At 33.3% G+C, this 19,575-nt stretch overlaps 3 protein-coding genes across 4 annotated transcripts; all 3 read left to right on the top strand.

The window, feature by feature from the left end:
- The first annotated feature begins 3,868 nt into the window (after positions 1-3,868).
- On the top strand, positions 3,869-12,132 carry LOC140440343 (uncharacterized). The gene is made up of 3 exons (XM_072530789.1): positions 3,869-4,061; positions 10,896-11,058; positions 11,707-12,132. The coding sequence occupies exons 2-3, from the start codon at positions 10,980-10,982 to the stop codon at positions 12,012-12,014; spliced, it is 387 nt and encodes a 128-aa protein (XP_072386890.1). The 5' UTR covers positions 3,869-4,061; positions 10,896-10,979; the 3' UTR covers positions 12,015-12,132.
- Positions 12,133-12,557: 425 nt separating this feature from the next.
- On the top strand, positions 12,558-13,992 carry LOC140440344 (protein FMC1 homolog). Of its 2 annotated transcripts, XM_072530791.1 has the most exons (3): positions 12,558-12,742; positions 12,799-12,935; positions 13,536-13,678. In XM_072530791.1, exons 1-3 carry the CDS (start codon positions 12,609-12,611, stop codon positions 13,541-13,543), a joined length of 279 nt encoding a protein of 92 aa, XP_072386892.1. In that variant the 5' UTR covers positions 12,558-12,608; the 3' UTR covers positions 13,544-13,678. The 2 variants fall into 2 exon arrangements, with proteins under 2 accessions (XP_072386892.1, XP_072386891.1); XM_072530790.1 differs by lacking the exon at positions 12,558-12,742 and having other exon boundaries at positions 13,536-13,992.
- On the top strand, positions 12,941-13,517 carry LOC140438040 (SRR1-like protein; the record flags this gene model as incomplete). The annotated part of the gene is made up of 1 exon (XM_072527754.1): positions 12,941-13,517. A coding segment is annotated over one exon (543 nt), but the record flags the coding sequence as incomplete, so codon positions are not given.
- Positions 13,993-19,575: the final 5,583 nt, after the last annotated feature.

Genomic DNA, 19,575 nt, shown 5'->3' with positions numbered 1-19,575 from the left:
AACCCTGTGTGGGTCCTAGCCTCCTCAAGAGTTTCTCTCCATCGCCTTTCTCCGCCAAGCACGCATTCCCATATTTCTCATGTCTTCATCGAATTTATCAAGGAACCTTGTTCTGGGTCTTCCTCTTCTTTTCTGACCAATGGGTCTATCGAGAAACGTTTTTCTAGCTGGGTCATTTTGTTCCATCCGCATTACACTCCCTACCACCTCAGACGTCCTATCTTAATATGTTTTACGTAGTGTTGCCCAAATGCAAGAACAAGACGAGACTTAGATAGTCTTGGTCTTGGTCTTGCGCCAATACACCTGGTCTTGGTCTTGGTATTGCACTCCCGGTCTTGGTCTTGGTCTTGCAGCAAGAGTCTTGCAAGTCTTGCAGTTACCCATTAGCCTATTGCTATTTATTAAACGTTACTAGGGAAGTTTGAAGCCACGATCTAAGCGATCCGTGACTATGCTCTAACTAACCCAGCTATCAACCATGCCCCATGAAAGTCAATCAAACATGGTTAAAACACAAAAAAACCAAATTAATGACATAAACTTGACTGTATTTTAAAGAACATTTTCTGTCTAGAAAGGTATTGATGGACCTCCACCATATATGAAATGGAAATCTTAAAAAAGATTGGTACGTGGCAAAAATCCAAATACAGGTATCAAGGGCACATATTCTTTAGGTGATAAGATAACAAACTATAATCCACTTATTAAAGCAACATAAATGTTATTAACAATCTTAGCTCTACTTCTATATATAAAACTAACTTGAAAAAATAAAGAATAGGTAAGAAAGCAATGATAATCAAAAGAAGTTATTTTAAATTAAGGAGATATCTACTTAATAAATACATTAATTTACCAAAATAAAGTAGTAGGGATATTTTTTTAGGAACCAGAATTTTGGTTTTTCAGGAAGAAATATTTGTAATTCTTTTTTGTGTAAAGATATTAGATGCTTCCTTAAACCTGAAGTGTTTCTGTTTTTCATTTTCATTTTAACCTTTCTATGTAGGCACAATTCAAACAAAGCAATTTGGGATGCATAAATTATTTCGAAAAACTCATTTTTCGGTCTTTTAGGTCTTTTATATCTATAATTCCAACGCTCACTACTCCGACTATTTTAAAACTATTTGAATCTTTGTCCCCCATGTCAAATTGTAAACTAACTTGTCAAATGAAGTTTAGTGATATCGAAAAAGTACCTACTACTATAAATGTCCGTTACTATTCAATACCCTAAGTATCTAATAACAAACCGAGAATTATAATATTATCGTTACTTCGTTATTCTAATATTTCGGTATTTTGTTTACACAGTAAGCTACATTATCTGTTATTAATAAACTTTTGAATATTATCGCGCTCTTTCAGCAAATTTGGTTTAACCGAATGATCTCATCGCACACTCAGCAGAAACAATGTTTAGTTTTAGGCCGATAAGATTTGTTTATTTAGATTCCTCCTAACTAAATTATAATGGGAAAAAAATTGAATTATTAAGTGGGTGTCCGTAATAATAAGTGTTATATTTTTTATAGCCAAGGTGACATATTTTTAAAAAATTTCGATACGATATTACTGTCGACGTATCAATGCAAGATTATTTTATGATAAGAGGGCGGCTATAAATCTGGACAATTAATTTCAGAGCGTAGAAGTCGTCTGCTGGAAAAGAATGTACAAAATATTTTATTTTTACATATGATCTCTGAGCACGTGTCAAATGTGTTGTTTTTAATGAATATTTTGATTGATGATTTTGATGTATGTTTATGATATTGTTCGTAATGCGCATAAGTCCAGTTTTTTAAATTTTTATTACATAATTTTTTGTGTCTCATAGAGTATTTAAGCATATACCCGAACTACAATACTCGCTAAAACGACACTCCGTCCTAACTGCAAGACGCAAGAGTCTCGCAGGCTTAGTCTTGTTCTTGCGTAAATCTTGCACGGTCAGTCTTGGTCTTGGTCTTGGTCTTGCTAAAATTAGGCGGTCTTGGTCTTGGTCTTGCGAAAACGCAAGAACAAGACCAAGACTGCAAGACCAAGACCGAATTTGGGCAACACTAGTTTTACGATATAAGGTTCCTGGTATATTCCATAAAGTTCGAAGTTGTATCGTCTTCTCCACACTCCATTGTCATTCACTACTCCATAGATTCGCCTTAGTACTTTTCTTTCGAAACATCTTAACATGTTTTCATTATTTTTTGTTAGAGTCCAGGTCTCTAAACCATATGTTAGGACTGGGCGTATTATTGTTTTGTAGAGTTTTATTTTTATATTTCTCGATATAATTGTGGATTTAAGGAGGAGATTAAGCCCAAAATAGCATCTGTTGGCCGTGCAAAGTCTGCAGTTTATCTTAGTGTAAAGGAGCGCTCCCAGGTATACAAAGTGGTCGTAGTATTTTTGGTTGCGTGCTTTATTTTATATTGTTCATTTTGTTGGTGTTTATTATTAAAACCATTTTTGTAGCTGATTCTTTTAATGCTACATATGCGCCATGTCTCCCTGGCGCAGCCCGTTATTTGTTTTAAAAGGTTCAGACAGTTCCTCCTGAATTCGTACTCTACATTCAACTTTTTCAAGAGTTAGTTTTGTTAAATTTACCAACTGATTTGGTATTCCTAGCTCTTTCATTGCTCTGAACATTTCTCTTTTATTCACAGAGTCGTAGACTACTTTGTAGTCTATAAATATGTGATGAGTATCAATGCCATATTCCAGTGGTTTTTCCAAAATTTGTTTCAGGGTTTCAATCTGATGAATTGTCGATTTACCACCTCTGAAACCAGCCTGGTATTTTCCTACTATCCGTTCTGCATATTGTGCCATACGGTGACATATTACTGTGGAAAATATTTTATGCGCCACATTTAGAAGCGTAATTCCTCTGTGGTTAGAGCGTTCAAAGATATCTTCTTTTTTGTGTATGGTACAAAATATTCCAATATTCTAATATTTGCGAAGCGATCTCTATGTCCATAATTCTTTTATAAGCTGCTGTAATGCCATTATTGTATCATGGCCACCTTCTTTATATAGTTCAGCTAGGAGTTTTTATCTATTCCGCGTGATTTGTTACTGGCTAATTTTTTAACTGCATCTTTAACAAGAATCGTTGGTGGTTCCTCTTCCCTCTCGTCTGTTTCCCTTACCTTATCTCTTTCGTTTTCCAGGTATTCTTCTTCTTTCTCTATATTAAGTGCCTGGTTAAAGTATTCCACCCATCTACTCAATACATCTTTCCTTGTTGTTAATAGGTCGCCATTCTGACTTCTGCATTGTCTTGTGGTTGCCTTGAATTCTTTTCTGTTGATGTTAACTTTCTTATAGAATGTTCTAAATATTTCGAAAAATCGAATGAATTCAATATCCCTCCTTATACATTTGCTTTATAGATTATCACAAGACGTTCGACAAAGGGAAATTGCATCACTTATTGCGGATAATAAAGAAGTATTGAATTAAATTAAAGAGGTTTGCAACAGTAAGTTTATTTCAGCTATTAATAAGGTGTGGTAGAAAGTTTTGTGTTGTAAGTTTCCGACAATGATTCTGTGAACCTTAATGGCTGTTATTCACATTTATGTCAATACCTAAAAAATTAATGAATCATTTAATACCTCCTCTTGTCTGAGTGATATTAAATTCATAGATAAATTATTGGAGAGAAGTCTGTAAAAACGAAATATTAAATTATGATCCTTTTTATATCTACGCCCTGTACAATTTTGATTATAAATATTTAATCTACAACAGTAATTATGAATAAATGCCAATTATTGTGATGTCACTTTTATCGCTACAGCTACCGATATAACTTACGTAGAGCGTCGTGTTTTTAATTTTTGCGTTATAGACAAAGTTAAAATGTTCAGTTCTGACTTCATTATTTTTAACATTAACAGTAGGCAATTGTACAGCGCCAAGTATTGAATGAATTGTTTTAATGCGATAATTGTATGACATTCAGTGTTATTTTTAGTCCAGTTCTGAAGCTATTGTGAAAGAAAATTAGACAGAAAGTTAAAAAGCGTAGTAAACAGGTAATATGATGTTATTGTTACTTAATTTTGAACAAAAATTGTGTTCTAAAGATCTGCTAGTCCTTTTACCCTATGACGGCCGATATGCAATTAAGATATGATCAGTGGGGCGTTAATATTTAATTCCGATCGCTTGAAAAGTAAAAATATTTAATTTCCTGTATTTTATGTTCAGTAATAATATTGGATTTCACTGTATCAAAGGCAAATAAAATGAATATAATATGTATATACAGGGCGTGTTTAAAGAAGTGGGACGGAATATTTCGAATACTCAAAATTATTTGTCGACATCTAATGTTCATCAAGATCTCTGTAAATCTCCATTTTGCGTAGAGTGAAAATTATACGAATGGTTTTGCATGCAGTAAAATTGAAAAATACTTGCCAAGTTGCTGGTATGTTCAAATTTGAATAAAATACATCCAAGACTTTACTTTCTGCAGACACTGTATTAAATATAACCTTGAAACAAATTGGCACTAAATCACTTCCGAGTTTTCAGCAAAGCAAAAGGTTTAAACACATGTCGCACCCTCAGTGCAAGACTGCAGTAAGTCAGAATAAGTAAGTTTCGAGATAAAGATGATTTTGTTTATTTTCGTGCTAGTATCAGTGAAATAAGACACAATTTTTAAGAAAAATTAACATTTAATTATGATTTTGCATGCTTTTCAGACTATATTACATTAACCAAAAATAGAAATTTAAATAAAATAATATTAATGCTAAAAAAATTAGGGATTTCAAAGTTGCAACACTTTTGCACGGAGAAAATTGTTAATCACTACACATTTAGTATTAGAATTTTAAAGTTACAACACTTTAGCACGGAGAATATTGTAAGAAGTGACAGATTTTCTGCTAGTAAAAGTGTCAATATTTTTATTTAAATTCAAAACAAAAAGATTATAGAAATAAAAATGCAAATCAGGCTACCTTGAGTACAGTGATTAACAAAAGGATTGAAATTCAGTACCTTAGTAAAAGTTGGGAATTACGGGGGGACAATATGATAAGACAATCGCCCGAAAGGTTACATGAAGATTTAATACAATTTGGGATTTAATTTTTATAGAACAAGTTTTCTGAGAATAGATATTTTTAACCTGTCAGTATTGTTAATACACAAGTTTTAAGATAACTGTTTTGCCTTTCATAAGAAAAAAATACTTTTTAGCTGTAAATAATTAGTCTTAATTTATGTGTTTCTAATCCAATCTAATAAATAAATGGTCAAATGACATCGCACACATTTTATGAAAAATATAATGTCACACAAAGGACATAAAAGTTACATGAATAACCTTTGTTTAGTGTCTCGACCGTTAATGGATTACGTAGACACGCTGTATATTAAAATTAAACATCACAGATATAGATATTAAAATAACAAATGTTACTTTTTCGTGCCTTTGTTCCGTGCAAAACTGTTGTAACTGCTATATTAGAATTACAACAGTTTTGCACGGAACTTATGTACAAAAACTCAAAATAGTTAAACTGTTGTTGTAATATTTGGCCGGTTAAGCATTTGAAAGTTACTAAAGTTTTACAGGGGATAGATATGCATGTTTACAATCGAATTCCATGATTATTTCATTTTCATAAAATTTTGAGTTACTGCAGTCTTGCACTGAGGGTGCGATGTAGTCCAGTAATTAATACCAAAGCTATTGAGAGTATGCAGTCCAGTAATTAGACCGAAGGTACTTTATCGTTTAACTAAAACACACCACAAAGTCCGAATTGAATTCCCGAAATACTTTTTTGTTACTTTTTTTTTAGCAAACGATTTGTCCTATTCACTCTCTGATATTTCACTATCAGAGTCGTCACTATCTGAAATGTCTATCCGAATAATTAGAGGCCGAACCTCATCTATAACTCGCTCGGTTTGAAAAGACTGAACGATTATGTCTTCCGTATGTCTAATACAATTTTGTCATTGTTCTGCCTTTATTTGCTCTAGCGATTTTTTCCATAAACTAAGAACGCTAGCGTCATCTGTTGTTTTGGATGCATGTTTATCATAAAAAATTTTGACTATACCCCAAACTAACTCAATTGCATTATAGTGGCAATGGTAGGGCGGAAGTCGAAGAACTTCATGGCCATATTTAAGAGCCATTTGGTCAGTAACAAATTTCTTTCGAATTTTGTGCTCTCCACACCTTTGAAATAAATCGACTTTTAAAAATATGCCACTGTGATAAATTTTCTTTTCTGTCAACCACAACTTTATTTCTTCTTTTGTCCAGCTGCTTAAAGGAAATATCTTTTCTACTCTTGAGTGGTAGGATGCATTATCAAACACTATTATGGACTATCAGATGTTTTATTGTTCATGTATTTTCTTAAAAAATGCCACCGTTTTGAAACAACATTAGGGAGTTCACACAATGCTTGTCTATTATTTGTCTTTTTATATCGAAAACCTAAATGCTTCAGAACTCTCCACAAACTTAAACTTAGTTAAACTAATATCACCCAGTTTCTTGTCTTTTATTTTTTGTAACACAGCACTAATTGTTACGTGTTCTTTGGCTTTATACATATTATATACAATATTTTTAATTGCCAGTTTAATTGACTGATGCAGATCTAAATTTTTTGGATGTCGACGATTTCTCTTGCTTACTTTATTTATTTCATCCTCACTCATGTTATTAATTCTTCGTAACCTCCTCTTTGAGATACCGCAAGCATCACTCGTGCGTTTCTGAACTGCCATAACAGATGTCAATGGACCCATATTATTTTTTTCCAAATTGAAATAACTTTCGACTTTCAGAACTAAACGCCGTTCTTCTGGAGATAATACTCTACGTTTCGATTGCATTTTATTTTCTTCCAAATTACTCATTTTAATTTAAAGTACCGCTTCACTACACTACTATAAAAAATAGGTACTTATATACAACTACTACACCCTAAAAAGGATGAGGGTAAAAAGGAGAGAGAATCATTCTCTCTCCTGTTGCCGACCAGAATGTAGCTTCGACTATTTTTTAAATAATTTTAAACTGTTTGTCCTTGTTTAGTGTAGTGTTATATACAATTTTATGTTTATGACATTCTGCGATTGTTGGATAGCCCAAAATTGACGAAATGCCCCTGAAGATGCTCTAGAAAGCGAAAGTACTTGGGCAAGATTTAATTAATAAAACTGTGCTCGATATTTGCCTTTCATTTTATCAAAGTACATCAATAATTGTTAGTCGATGATATTTATCGCAGATTAGTTGTTGTCAGTGGTCTCAGCAGCAAGTGCATAGCAACCTTTTTTTTTCGATTATGTGCTATTTGGAGATAAGGCTATATTTCACAAAAATACAACATTGAATCGATATAAGTTATGTGCAGGTAATATGGCCACCTTAAGAACATTTGTCTATATTTGTGGGCAAATATGTCTTAAAAGAGTCTTAAAAAAAATCGGTTGCCTGTAAAGTCGGTTTTACGGGCGAAGATTTTACGTGCCAACGTCTTTTTCTCGGTAGAATATTTATTGATATGAATATTATTAAATTGCACAATAGGAACAAGGAATTGAATGAAAATAAGAATTGCACAAATTTTAACTATAGAAATATATTTTGTTTACTAAAACATTGTACATGTAAACCACACGTATGAACTTGTATTATGACGCTTTCTCGGTTTTCCAACGCCAAGAACGCTCGAGAAAGACAGAGACACAAGCACGCACCGATTCAACGCGCCTAATTCTCTAGTGCTGCGCGCCCAATGGACCGATCATGTTTGAGTGGGAGAGAGACGCAAGGCATTCGCCGGTCCGGCGGGCCTCTCTCTCGTTCGGTGACTCATCGTAACAGACGTGAGCGGGCGTTACACTTTTTCATGAGTGACTCCGAGCCACAACCTAATTTAAGACGTTGTCACGTCAATATGTCTTAGAAGCGTTTGAGTTATGGTGTTACCGTCGCATGCTCAGAATCCCGTGGACAGCACACATATCTAACGAACGCGTGCTAGAGACCGTGCACAAAGAGCGGGCATTGATCAACATCATCAAAATGAGAAAGGTCCAATACTTCGGTCATATAATGAGAGGACCTAAATATCGCTTACTCCGGTTAATCATTCAGGGCAAAATCGAAGGAAAACGTTGGGTCGGAAGAAAACAACTGTCCTGGCTGCGTAACATTAGATAATGGACAGGTCGAACGGTCGAGGAACTGTTTCATCTAGCTGCCGACCGAGAATCATTTCATCAGCTTGTCAATATGACGATAGCCAACGCTTGAATACAAGCACGGCACACAAAGACGAAGAAGATGTCTTAAAAAGTAACTGTTATTACAGTTATATGGGTTATCTAAATATATATTTGTTTTGTAATATTTCAAAAATTGATAAAAATACGATATTTATGACGTACTGAAAAAATACTGCTATTGGCCCTATTACCAACATGGTGTCGGCAATATGGCCACTCTACAATAAGTAAATTTGTATCTCTAACTATGAAACTTAACCCATAAAACAATAAAATAGTTTCAGTATTTTTAACAGTTTTGTTAAATGTTAAGCAAATACAGTACAAAAACTTAATATTATTTTATTTTTCACAATCAGGGCATAAGAATGTATCAATTTTGTCTTTGGCTGTGAGACCCATACACTCTTCGTGGACATAAGTGCTACATAGGCTCATATCTACCATTCTGTCTTCTTTGCATAATTTGCAAAACCAAGATTCTTGTTTTTTGATTCTCTTTTTCTTAGCAGGCAAGGACTTCAATTGTTCTGTTGGATTGGGTAATTTTCGAAGCGTTGACGAGACTTTTTTACCACCTGCAGTAAGCGTGTTGGCTTCAATATTTTCTGAATCGCTTATTCTAATGCAGCTACCGAATAAATCTTTCGTAACAACTTAAGCTCGACTATTGATAGCTAGTTTTCTTGGCTTTTTGTTATTATTCTTGATTGCTGCATTTTCAGGAGTTTCGAGCATACTTGTGAATGAAGTATTGTGGATGTTTGAGAAATCACTCTGATCGTCTTCTGAATTAATAACTTCATCGCTGTTAGAGTCATGCAAACTAAAGGATGAGTCAGAGTTGCTGTCAGTGTCTAAAAAGGATTTTTTCGGACGATTTTTCGATTGAATACCCGAACTGGAGGGACGACAAGAGTTGCTATTATCAGTGTCCAGACATACTTCTTTTGAGCTATTTTTCGATTGTAATCCCAAAGTAGAATGACAACGGTAATCTGTTTGTTGCATGCCCGAAGTTCAATTAAGTTCAGTTAAATTCAAGCAATTGTTCTGTGACAAAAATCTGAATACTGCGCTGAGACTGAGGTTTGTTGAATGTTACATCTGGTCGCAACTATTGTACGGAGTAGAAACATGGACACAAAAGCGCAAATAGTTAAGAAAATTGAAGCCTTTGAACTTTGGATATACCGGAGAATGTTGAGAATTCCATGGACTGATAGGGTCACCAATGAAGAAGTGCTGAGAAGGATGGGTCGAGACAAAAAATTGTTGAGAACAATAAAAGTACCCAAGACTGCATACCTTGGACACATACTGAGAAATAATAAATATAGTCTTCTGCAGGTCATCATGCAGGGTAGAGTCGATGGCAAAAAGGGAATAGGTAGAAAGAGGAAGTCATGGCTGAGAAATATTCGAGACTGGACAAACATGACTGTAGACGAATTATTCCACGTTGCAAAAGACAGAGAAGCTTTTAAAAATGTGGTCGCCAACCTTCGTTAATGGGGACGGCATAGGAAGAAGAAGAAGCATGCCTGAAGTTGACGGGATACAATCATCTGCTTTATTACCAACGTTAGTTTCTGACAATGGCAAATTATCTTTATCTTCCTGATGTTGGTACGTGATAGTACTAGGAGCAAGCGCTATCTCTGGGATAGCTTCTGGGTTGAATGGATAAATTCCTGTTGAAGAAAACCCCGAGTTTATATTAGACGGTGTCATTGTTTTGTCCCAAACAGTCGAAAAAAGTTGTCCCAAATCTCTGTTTGGTAAAAACACGATCCCTATTGATAGAATAATGTTTCATAACTTCATCATCTCAGTAATATTCAAAAGTTCTAAATACAGCTTTGTCTATTGGTTGGAGCTCGTGAGAAGTATTACTACGAAACAGTATAAAGTGATTTCGTAGCTTTCGGCAGTTTCTACAATAGTGTGATCTAAGCGACATCTTGCACCATCAAATATGATAATGCACGGACCAGCAGTCTTAAATTTTGCAAAGTGTTAAAGCCAAACTGAAAAAGTTTCAATATTCATCATAAACAACAGCACCTGGAGGTAATGAGTCAAACCATTCTGGCTTACTACGTTTACCCTTAATAAAGCACCATTTTTTCGAGTTTGAGTACCGAGTTTAGGGATATAGGGAATAGTTTATAGGGAATATTTCATAAAAATTAAAGAGTATCATAAATGCAACCTTTTGAAACAATAAAATATAGGGTTGTACATTTAATAATTTGAGGAAATCGTAATTTTCTTTTGAAGTTCACCCTGTATAGGAATATTCGTCAATGATTTCTGTTCAACTTAATTTGAAAACTAGAACAAACTGTTTACTTTATTCTGTAAAATGAATAATTATTTATATATTCCTTCTTTATATAGAGGGTGTATATTTTGTAATAAAGCGGCATACAGGGGCGTAAATTTTTATTTTCAGTCTTGCAAAGTGTGCAAACTCGTTCACTATCATGCAGCTTACTTAATCATTCATTACAGTCCCCGCAAATAGAATCTGAACTCTTATCTGTTTATTATTTACTTAATCCAAAGTGGGTTATATTATTTTGTAGCGAATAGGTACCAAGATGTGTCACAAATATACGATAATAGCGCATCGCTCGTAGACGACAATAAGTTAATAAAGTAAATTGACGATGGCGGTGGTTAAAACGAAGGTCAATACTAATCATAACAAAGTTGTAACTGGCATTACTACTACAACTACAGTAACTGGTAAGGACGAATATTATTTGCATTTTTTTTTAGTGATAATTTACCTACGCGTGCAAGTACAAGTGTGTGAGTCATTTATAAATATATCTCTTGTGATAAGGCTGGATGAATTTATATACGAAAGGTAAAATAATGAAAGTCCGTATGTGATATGCAGAAATATTTATGTTTGTGATATAGATACAGATTTATGCTGTTATCGTAGTCAGCTTAGAATAAAACAGTCTTATCTGTTGCTCTTTTTCGAATAGTTTTATAGCGTCATCAAAAATTTCATCTTATCTATTGCTATTCCTAAACAACTGTTGTAAATGTAAATAGCTAACTGAAAACTAAATGTACAGGATCTTATATCACTCTATGAATAGAATGTATCAGAATAGTGTAAATTGTAAACCATAAATGATCAAAAATTTATCAAAAACATGGAACAAGTAGTTCACAGAACGATAATCGGCGGTTTGTCAGATATATTTTCGTTTTCTCCGATATTTGTTCAGCTTTTTATATTGTACCTCCTATTTTTGCTGCACATCCCATTACTGATCGCTTTTTTATAAATCATATTGCATTTTATTTTGGTATATTGTACAATTGAAATGTGTAATACTAGTATATTTTTGTTAATTTAAAATATGTGGTTTGCAGATAAATGTAGCCTATGGTTAGTGATATTCACCATCATAACTATTCTCATAGTGGTGATTACCGGAATATGCGTTAAACTCTTGATGGAGAGCTACACAGCCAGTATAATTTTGGTATCTTTAATATGCTTCGAAATAGTTATTGGCTTTTCAGTGTTAGCCATATTAGCTTGGAGAAGAAACAAATTGGCTATGAATCACACAGTCGTACGAAGAAATGGAGTAATAAAGTATCATCCTGTTCAACCGACTGCACCGCAAGATGAAGGATCCTGGGAATATTCAAATAGAACCACATTACCAGCGTAATTTTAGCTTTTATGAATGTTGTGTTATACAGAGTACAACTTTATACGCTTTATAAATGTAAATAGGTAGCTAGTAATGTTCAACAAGGCTGTTTATTAAAAGTTATGGATTTTTTTTATTTTGAATATTTTTGATAATTTGTATTTTTATAAATTTATCATTACCTTTATGCAACCAGTTATACACTAGATGTTTTATATGAATGAGTAACTAATCAAAAAAAATATTTACTAAATAAACTATGGACAATATTCACATAATTGATTAAATTTATGCTATTTTATTCAGTAAACATTTATACAAATAATATCTGAGTTACATTTTTTGATTGTTTATATTAAATAAAAATGCTGATTGAACGCGTTTTAATTATGCAACCAGTTATGTAGATGTAATACTTGTTTTAAATTATCAATGTTAAGTGTTAACTCGAATAAAGTTATTATTAAAATCTTTGTAGTTATATATATTTAAAATTTACAATTAGATCAAACTTAAAAGTGTAGTATCTTTAATAAATATTTATTCAAAAAGTTGATAATTGTGACATTTTATTGACATGAACAACAGCACAGAAATTGAGGAATTTTTGACATGAACGAAAATAGCGATTCTGAATTTAAAACTGTATCATATAAACGAAAACGACGTACTCCTAATAAGAAGGGTATTCTTAAACTTAACAATTCCTCTACGGAATCAGATATTGATTTAGGAGAAGCTGTTAGGTAAGTTAAGTAAGTTGTATAAGTTGACACATATATAAATATAACCCTACTTTTAGACGGATTTCCATAGCTAAAGCTGAAATTTTCACCACAGATTTGTATGCTTCTGTAAAAGCATCGCTCAAAGAAGGATTGGAGAGTTTAGGCAATCCCCGAATATCTGAAATAATTTGTTTAGGATTGGGCAGAATTGGTGAGTGTTTGATATCAAGATTCCAATTGGCAGTGCTCTTAAATTTGAGTGATCAATTTGGCTCAAAAATTGCGGTATATGATCCTATTTTTAGTGAAACAGACAAAGATATATTGCGTTCATTTGAAATTGAGATTTTAAATGAAAACTTGGAAGGAAAATACTCAATAAATAGCAATAAAACAGTTTTGTTTTATATGCCTCACTGTTCTAAACAATTAACCAATAACCTAATTTGGGCTAACTGGGGTCTTAACCTAGGTCATTGTGTTGTTGTGGCTAACAGTTTTAACAAGATTATAGAATCAAGTTCCACTAGACATGTGGCAGATTGTGCAAATTATATAACAAAAATTTTACCCTACGTTTTTGAAGTTGCCATCATAAATACATTTAAGTATTATGAGGTATTCAGTGACATTGCTGTGCATGTTTTTCCTAAAATGAATTTAGTCTGTCCAGATGTATGGAAGGATAATCAAGAACCTGGTTATAAACAGAATGATGTAGAATTTATTACAAAAGCTGTGAATAGTTTAGATATTTAAGACTTTTTAAATAAATATGATTTAATGAACTAATGCTTGGTTATTTCTTCAGAGTGTTGAAAACATGACGTCAAAAATCTGCACAATAAGGCAAATCATTAGCGAACTAAGATATGTCTTGCCTGAAGGTAACTTAAAGAATAACCTGATGCTGCAGTATGTGATAAGTCAGTTCAGAAAATACAAAACTACAGATGAGCAACTGTGTAAAGCTAGACAAGAAATGGAGTTCATGGCAAAGACTTATTTGTGCTACTTGAAGAGCACTAGATTGAGTGATGAGATTCAACAAGAATATCATGGAAAGGGTGAGAGAACAGTGTCAGATACTGCTAAAATGGTTGGATTTAAGTTGCCTCATGATCCCAAATAGTTGTAAAAATGTATAATATGAACATGTAAGTTTAGAAGTTGTATAAACATGTAGATGTGTAAGATTGTTAACTATTGTTGTCAATATTAGAAATTTATCATTTAATGATGTAGAAAAAATAAACAAAATCATTATATTTGTTTCAATTTATTTTCCAGTTTGATAGTATAAACTATTCCATGTAACATCACACATATATCGTCGGCATACTGCCAAAAGTGACCAAGTCATGTTTAGGTAGTTTCGAGAAAATGAAGTGTAAAGTTTTAGAAGTGCCTATAAAATCGAACATGATAACTACACAGTTTTGAAGGTTTTATGTTTCGAGGGTTAGTCATCTAGAGGCAAATACTTTAGTTAATAATAAAATAACTCTTATGGTACACTAACAAAAATGCAATAAAGATGACTTGGTCACTTCCGATGTAAGATAAAATTAACCAATATGACTTGGGCATGTCTAACTTGACATGGTAAAACTAACGTAAGAACCGATAAAAATAAAAAAAATTGTAGTATAGATGTTTATTGCTTACATACAATAAAATTAATCAATATCAATATCGCTATCTGAATCTGATACTGCTGGTTCTGGAACTCTATCAAGCGCCTTATTATTCACAGGCAAAGACTTGTACCAATCATGATATTCAGGCGGAATTATGCTACTTGTTATAAGTTTAAAGCAAGCAGCACATTGGGACGCAGGTGACACAGGTGACGCAGTGCAGAACAGGTTACACAGGTCAGAAAATATACGTGTCACGCAGTGTGAGCGCATATTTGGAAGCAGTCTTCTTGAAAATTTTGAGGTGCGAATATCAAATATATTATATGAACATAGAAAGAGAATTTTATAATTTAAATAATGGCGTTATTTCTGGACAGTTCCGAATCAGAGTCAGACACAGAATTTGAAAAATCAGTTTTATTATTCAACATGTCAAAGAGAAAAAAATCATTTTGGAAAAGCAACTGTATGAAAAAGAATGGGGAATCTACACTATCATCTGAATTCTCTGAGTCTCGTTATTTAAATTATTTTCGGTTAAGCAGAAAACAAGTTGATGAAGTACATAATATAATAGAAAACAGTATTTATTCAGATGGTTGTAATGCCCAAAAACCAATAGGAACCAAAGAAAAACTAGCTGTTTTTTTATGGTATTATTTTTGTTTTATTAAAAAATACAAAAATATCATTTTAAACAATCATAATTCTATACTCTATAATTTTCCACAAAATTACGAATATTTCCGGTATTAGCGGTTTGAGGAGATGTCTCAGCAACAACCTGGGGGTGAGTGTAGTAGATGAATAGTTACTGGTGCTTCTAGAGTTGTAATCATTTGAGCATAAAAAAGAGTTGTTGGGAATAGGAGCTAGAGGATTATTTCAATGTTGATTCTCAGTATGCTGGCTACTGTGACTGGAACTTGGCGATGGAAGAGGTGTTGACGAGTAAGAGGGCTGCTGAATAATGGGTATTAACATATGCACCTGTAAAAACTCTTTGTTCACTATGAGTGTAGTTTTCTTGACTGGGATCCTGAATTTCTAGATATGCAGCTTCCAGCTGCGATATAGCTTGAAACACATCATTTCTTGCACGATGTTGAAATTTAGGAGGCGTTTTTTTGGTTATTTTGTACATTGACATATAAAAATGATAGAGATCATCATCCAAAGGCTTCTGTGCTGCCCGTTCAACTGCTCTTTCTTCGGCCCTTTTTTGACGTTGCGTAATTGACTGCTTTATCACTTCCTGTATATCATCATTTTTAAGTTTCTTATTTTTAGCTGATTTGGTTGTGATTAATTGGTCTTAAGTTGCCTTACGTTTGGCATTTTCTTTTTCGTTATTTATTTTTATAACAATACCAGACGTAGACGGCTCATTAACAATGTCATTTTTAACACTCTCGATTTCTGAGGTATCATGTCAATTGTCGCTGGTTACCTCGTCAAAAATTTCACCGTCTGGATCAACTGTGGAGTCTTCCTGTTGTGGGTCTTCATCTTCACATTCTTCTTGTAAATTACCTTCACGTGATCTGTTGGACATATATGGAATCAAAAAATCCATCTGTTTTTGAAATTTCCATTTTTTTATGATGACAGAAGCAGCTCCGCTTTTTAGACACTTTTTCCCAAGCAGCCCACTTGGGAAAAGAATGATGAGAAAAACTTTGGGTCTTCCACAGTCGACTTTATTTGGTACAGCTGAAGTGCATTTACCATACGTTTTTGTGGGCGATAAGGCCTTTCCGTTAACAGAAAATTTGATGCGACCTTATCCGAGACGAAGCGTTATTGGTAATAGTAATCTTGAAAATAAAATATTTAACTTTTATTAGTTTTCTCAGGATTCATTTCTCAGGATGCAATGAATGCATTTAAAACACATTTAACATTTTGACGGGCGACATTTTGCGCCTATGCCCTTAACAATAACGTAGCTATGTACCTACTTACTGTTCTGATATAATTAATATAATTAAAAGTATTTGTTTAACTTACCGCTTTTTAAATTTAGCTTTTTTTCCTATTTCATTCCATAATTCATCCTTTAATTTTGCTTTTAAATAATTGGGATCGTTGGTATCGTAAGGAATTGTTTGACTTCTCACCAATTCGATTATTTGTTCATTCATTTCGAATATAACCACACCAAATTTTACTAGAAATTAACAAACTGCTCTGCACGTGGCACAGGAATCTGTGTCCGGACGACTGCGCTGGCAGGTTTTCTTAAACACAGTTCTGTGCTGCCCTGCCCTGCGTTCCAATTCGCGCGGGGTAATGTAATTGTACGTAAAACAGAAACCTGTGCTGTCCTACGCTGTGTTGCCTGCGTCACCTGCGTCTCAATGTGCGGCGCGCCTAAGCAAACTGTTTTTCTTCTTTTCCGTTATTGGTAACAACGATTTATATAATGGCTGTAGATCCATCGCCGTTGCTGTTGGTCTTCCTCTTCCAGCTACCCGAAGCACATGAAACTCGGTCTCTGAAGGTCTGTATTTAAATAAAATACATCCTGGATTAGCCTTTTCATACCTCATGCATTTTATTCTTAGCCATTCAACCTTGTTTCCTTTCTCATCTTTGCTTTTATTTTTAATTAAGGTATTTGCTAGAGCTTTTAAGTCAATGAAATCAGAAAATCTTAATTCTTGAACATTATAGGGACTACAACTTTTATTTTTATTGCGATTAGAACGTGCAAGTCGGAAAATATTTAAAAGGTCATTGTGTGTAAAGATGCATACATTTTTCTTTGCTTTTTCGAAATATACGACGATAAGTAATTTCGGAAACGTATGGTTTATTATCTTCTTTGCATTTATTGACGTATAAGTCATACATCTTGGAAATTGATAAACTTAGATCTAGATACTGTCGCTTTGAAGATTTTCTGCAATAATGGGAGTCCATCGCAGGAAAGCTGGCAATATGTTCTCTTACTATTACTATCATGTCTTCAGATGTTTTGTTAGATGGAACATGATGACCTCTGTTATCTGAAATAGCAAACAATCCATGTTCATTTGCTCCCTTCAAAGCTGTATCCACAAGCCCGTGGCTAATGCAAAGAGTTTTAAGAAAGAATACTTTGCACACTTGAATTCTGTGCTCATTCTTCTGGAAATGATATTTCCTAGATGTTTCCTTCTTAGTGCCTGTTCCAGTACGAACCCTTCGATATTTTGGCTTAGTCCACGAAACACAAGATAGAATAAAGTCCTTTTGCCTTTCATACTGTAACTTCCAGAAACTTGCGCATAACTTGTCACGTTCTTCTTCAGAAAAACTGGTTGAACACTGAAATTTACAGTTTTTGCAGTTGACCTTTTTTGGTTTTTTTGGACTTTTTATACCAGTTTTACTTACGTAGGGAATACTTAACGATCTGTTCTGTTTGGCAATATTCTTCCATTTTTCTGGACTGGCTTTTTTCCATCTTGGTTTTTTTACTAATACTTCATCCTCACTACTTTCATCTTCAGTGGCAATGTAATTATCATCACTCTCTGTTCCAAATGGTTCTGATTCAGTCTCACTCGTTGTAAATTCAGCATCTACATGCAGTTTGATAGGTATTTGATTTTGATTACCACCCGATGAACTGTTATTGAGGCTAGTAGTTGGATCTGAAATAAAAGAAGTTATCAATAATCTCTAATCATTTCACTCGTATATTATTTATGTAATACCCCTTTGGCATAACTTAAAATATTTTATTAAAAATAAATCATAATCAATCAAATACAATAAAAGTAATATCTAACCTATAACGTAATTTTTGGAACATAATATAAATAATTACATACCTGTAATGTTTACTGCAATTTCATTTGTTAAATTTTCTGCACACAAGGAGGCTATGTACTTCCCCCTGGAACACATTTTTTGAATTTTCTTTGCGTTAGGACAATGATTTTGACACAAAATTAAGTATCCTTGTACGGAACGTCTACTTAAGTTAAATTGATCAGACAAGTTTAATAACAACAACCTACCGAAAAAAGTGACCAAGTCGCCTTGGTCAGTTTTGGCGGTAGCGAATACCAGTATTATGACTTAAGCATTCTAAGGCATGCCTGAAACTAGGCAACCATATTTATATCACGAGTTGGGCATTTTTTCTGGAAAAGATCTTATAGTTTTAAGTCATTTGGTCAATAAACATCAAAATGAGATTTTTTTGACTTGGTCACTTTTGGCAGTATGCCGACGATATTTGATTATCACGTTAGTCGATTCTATTCATCATCCCTAAGCCATTTAAGATTAAACCATGTCAATTTTCCTGCACATTTGGCTAAACTGGGAATGCATATTTTCATTTCTCTTTGTTCATGTGATAACAACTCTACGGCAGACTTAAAGCATATAAAAATTAATTATAAACTTAATGAATACCCTGCAAAAGTACTAATTGCCCAACTTCAACAGCAGAATGTAAGTTTACTGTTAAATATTTCACACATACTAAACTTCCACACAACTATTAATGATTTTATCATACAGTTTCTTAAAAACTGTAAAATAAATATTTAATATGACATCCTTAACTTTTAAAATATTGCTGACAAAAAGGTTACCTAATACCATCCCCTCTTTCTGAACACACACACACACACATAGTATAAACTATAAAGTATAGAATAGAAGTATGCTTTATTGTCGCTGAAAATTGTACAATTTTATGGACAAAGTTTACAAAAAGTCAAAAAAAAATAACAATTAAAATTTACTAAAATTACATAATTCGTCAATATCACAAAATAAAAGATAATAAAATATAAAATCCATTGCAAAATTTAACTAAAATGCATAATAAAACCTTACAAACTAATAAGTTTAAGTTGCTGCATGTGATATCCAAATATACAGTGATGAGTGTCTTACCACCCGCCTTTTTAACGTAAGAGATAGAAAACACAGTTACCTTGTGAAATAAAAAGAGATGAAACTCGTAGAGGTGGAAAATAATCCGTAGAAACGTATAATTTACATTACATTACATTACCACTATCGATAGTCTCACACCTTTAGACGTTAGCTTCGAGCTAAATCACCTCGGTCATAATTATTATGTTTAACGTCGTATGTGTGACATATTTCCATTTTTTAATTTCGCATAAAGTAAAAACTGATTGACCACAATAAAGCAAAAATGTGAATAAAATAATTTAATTAATAGTGATTATTTAA

Source organism: Diabrotica undecimpunctata, chromosome 4 (assembly GCF_040954645.1).
Source record: "Diabrotica undecimpunctata isolate CICGRU chromosome 4, icDiaUnde3, whole genome shotgun sequence".
NCBI lineage: Eukaryota > Metazoa > Arthropoda > Insecta > Coleoptera > Chrysomelidae > Diabrotica > Diabrotica undecimpunctata.
This window is presented reverse-complemented; position numbering and strand designations above follow the sequence as displayed.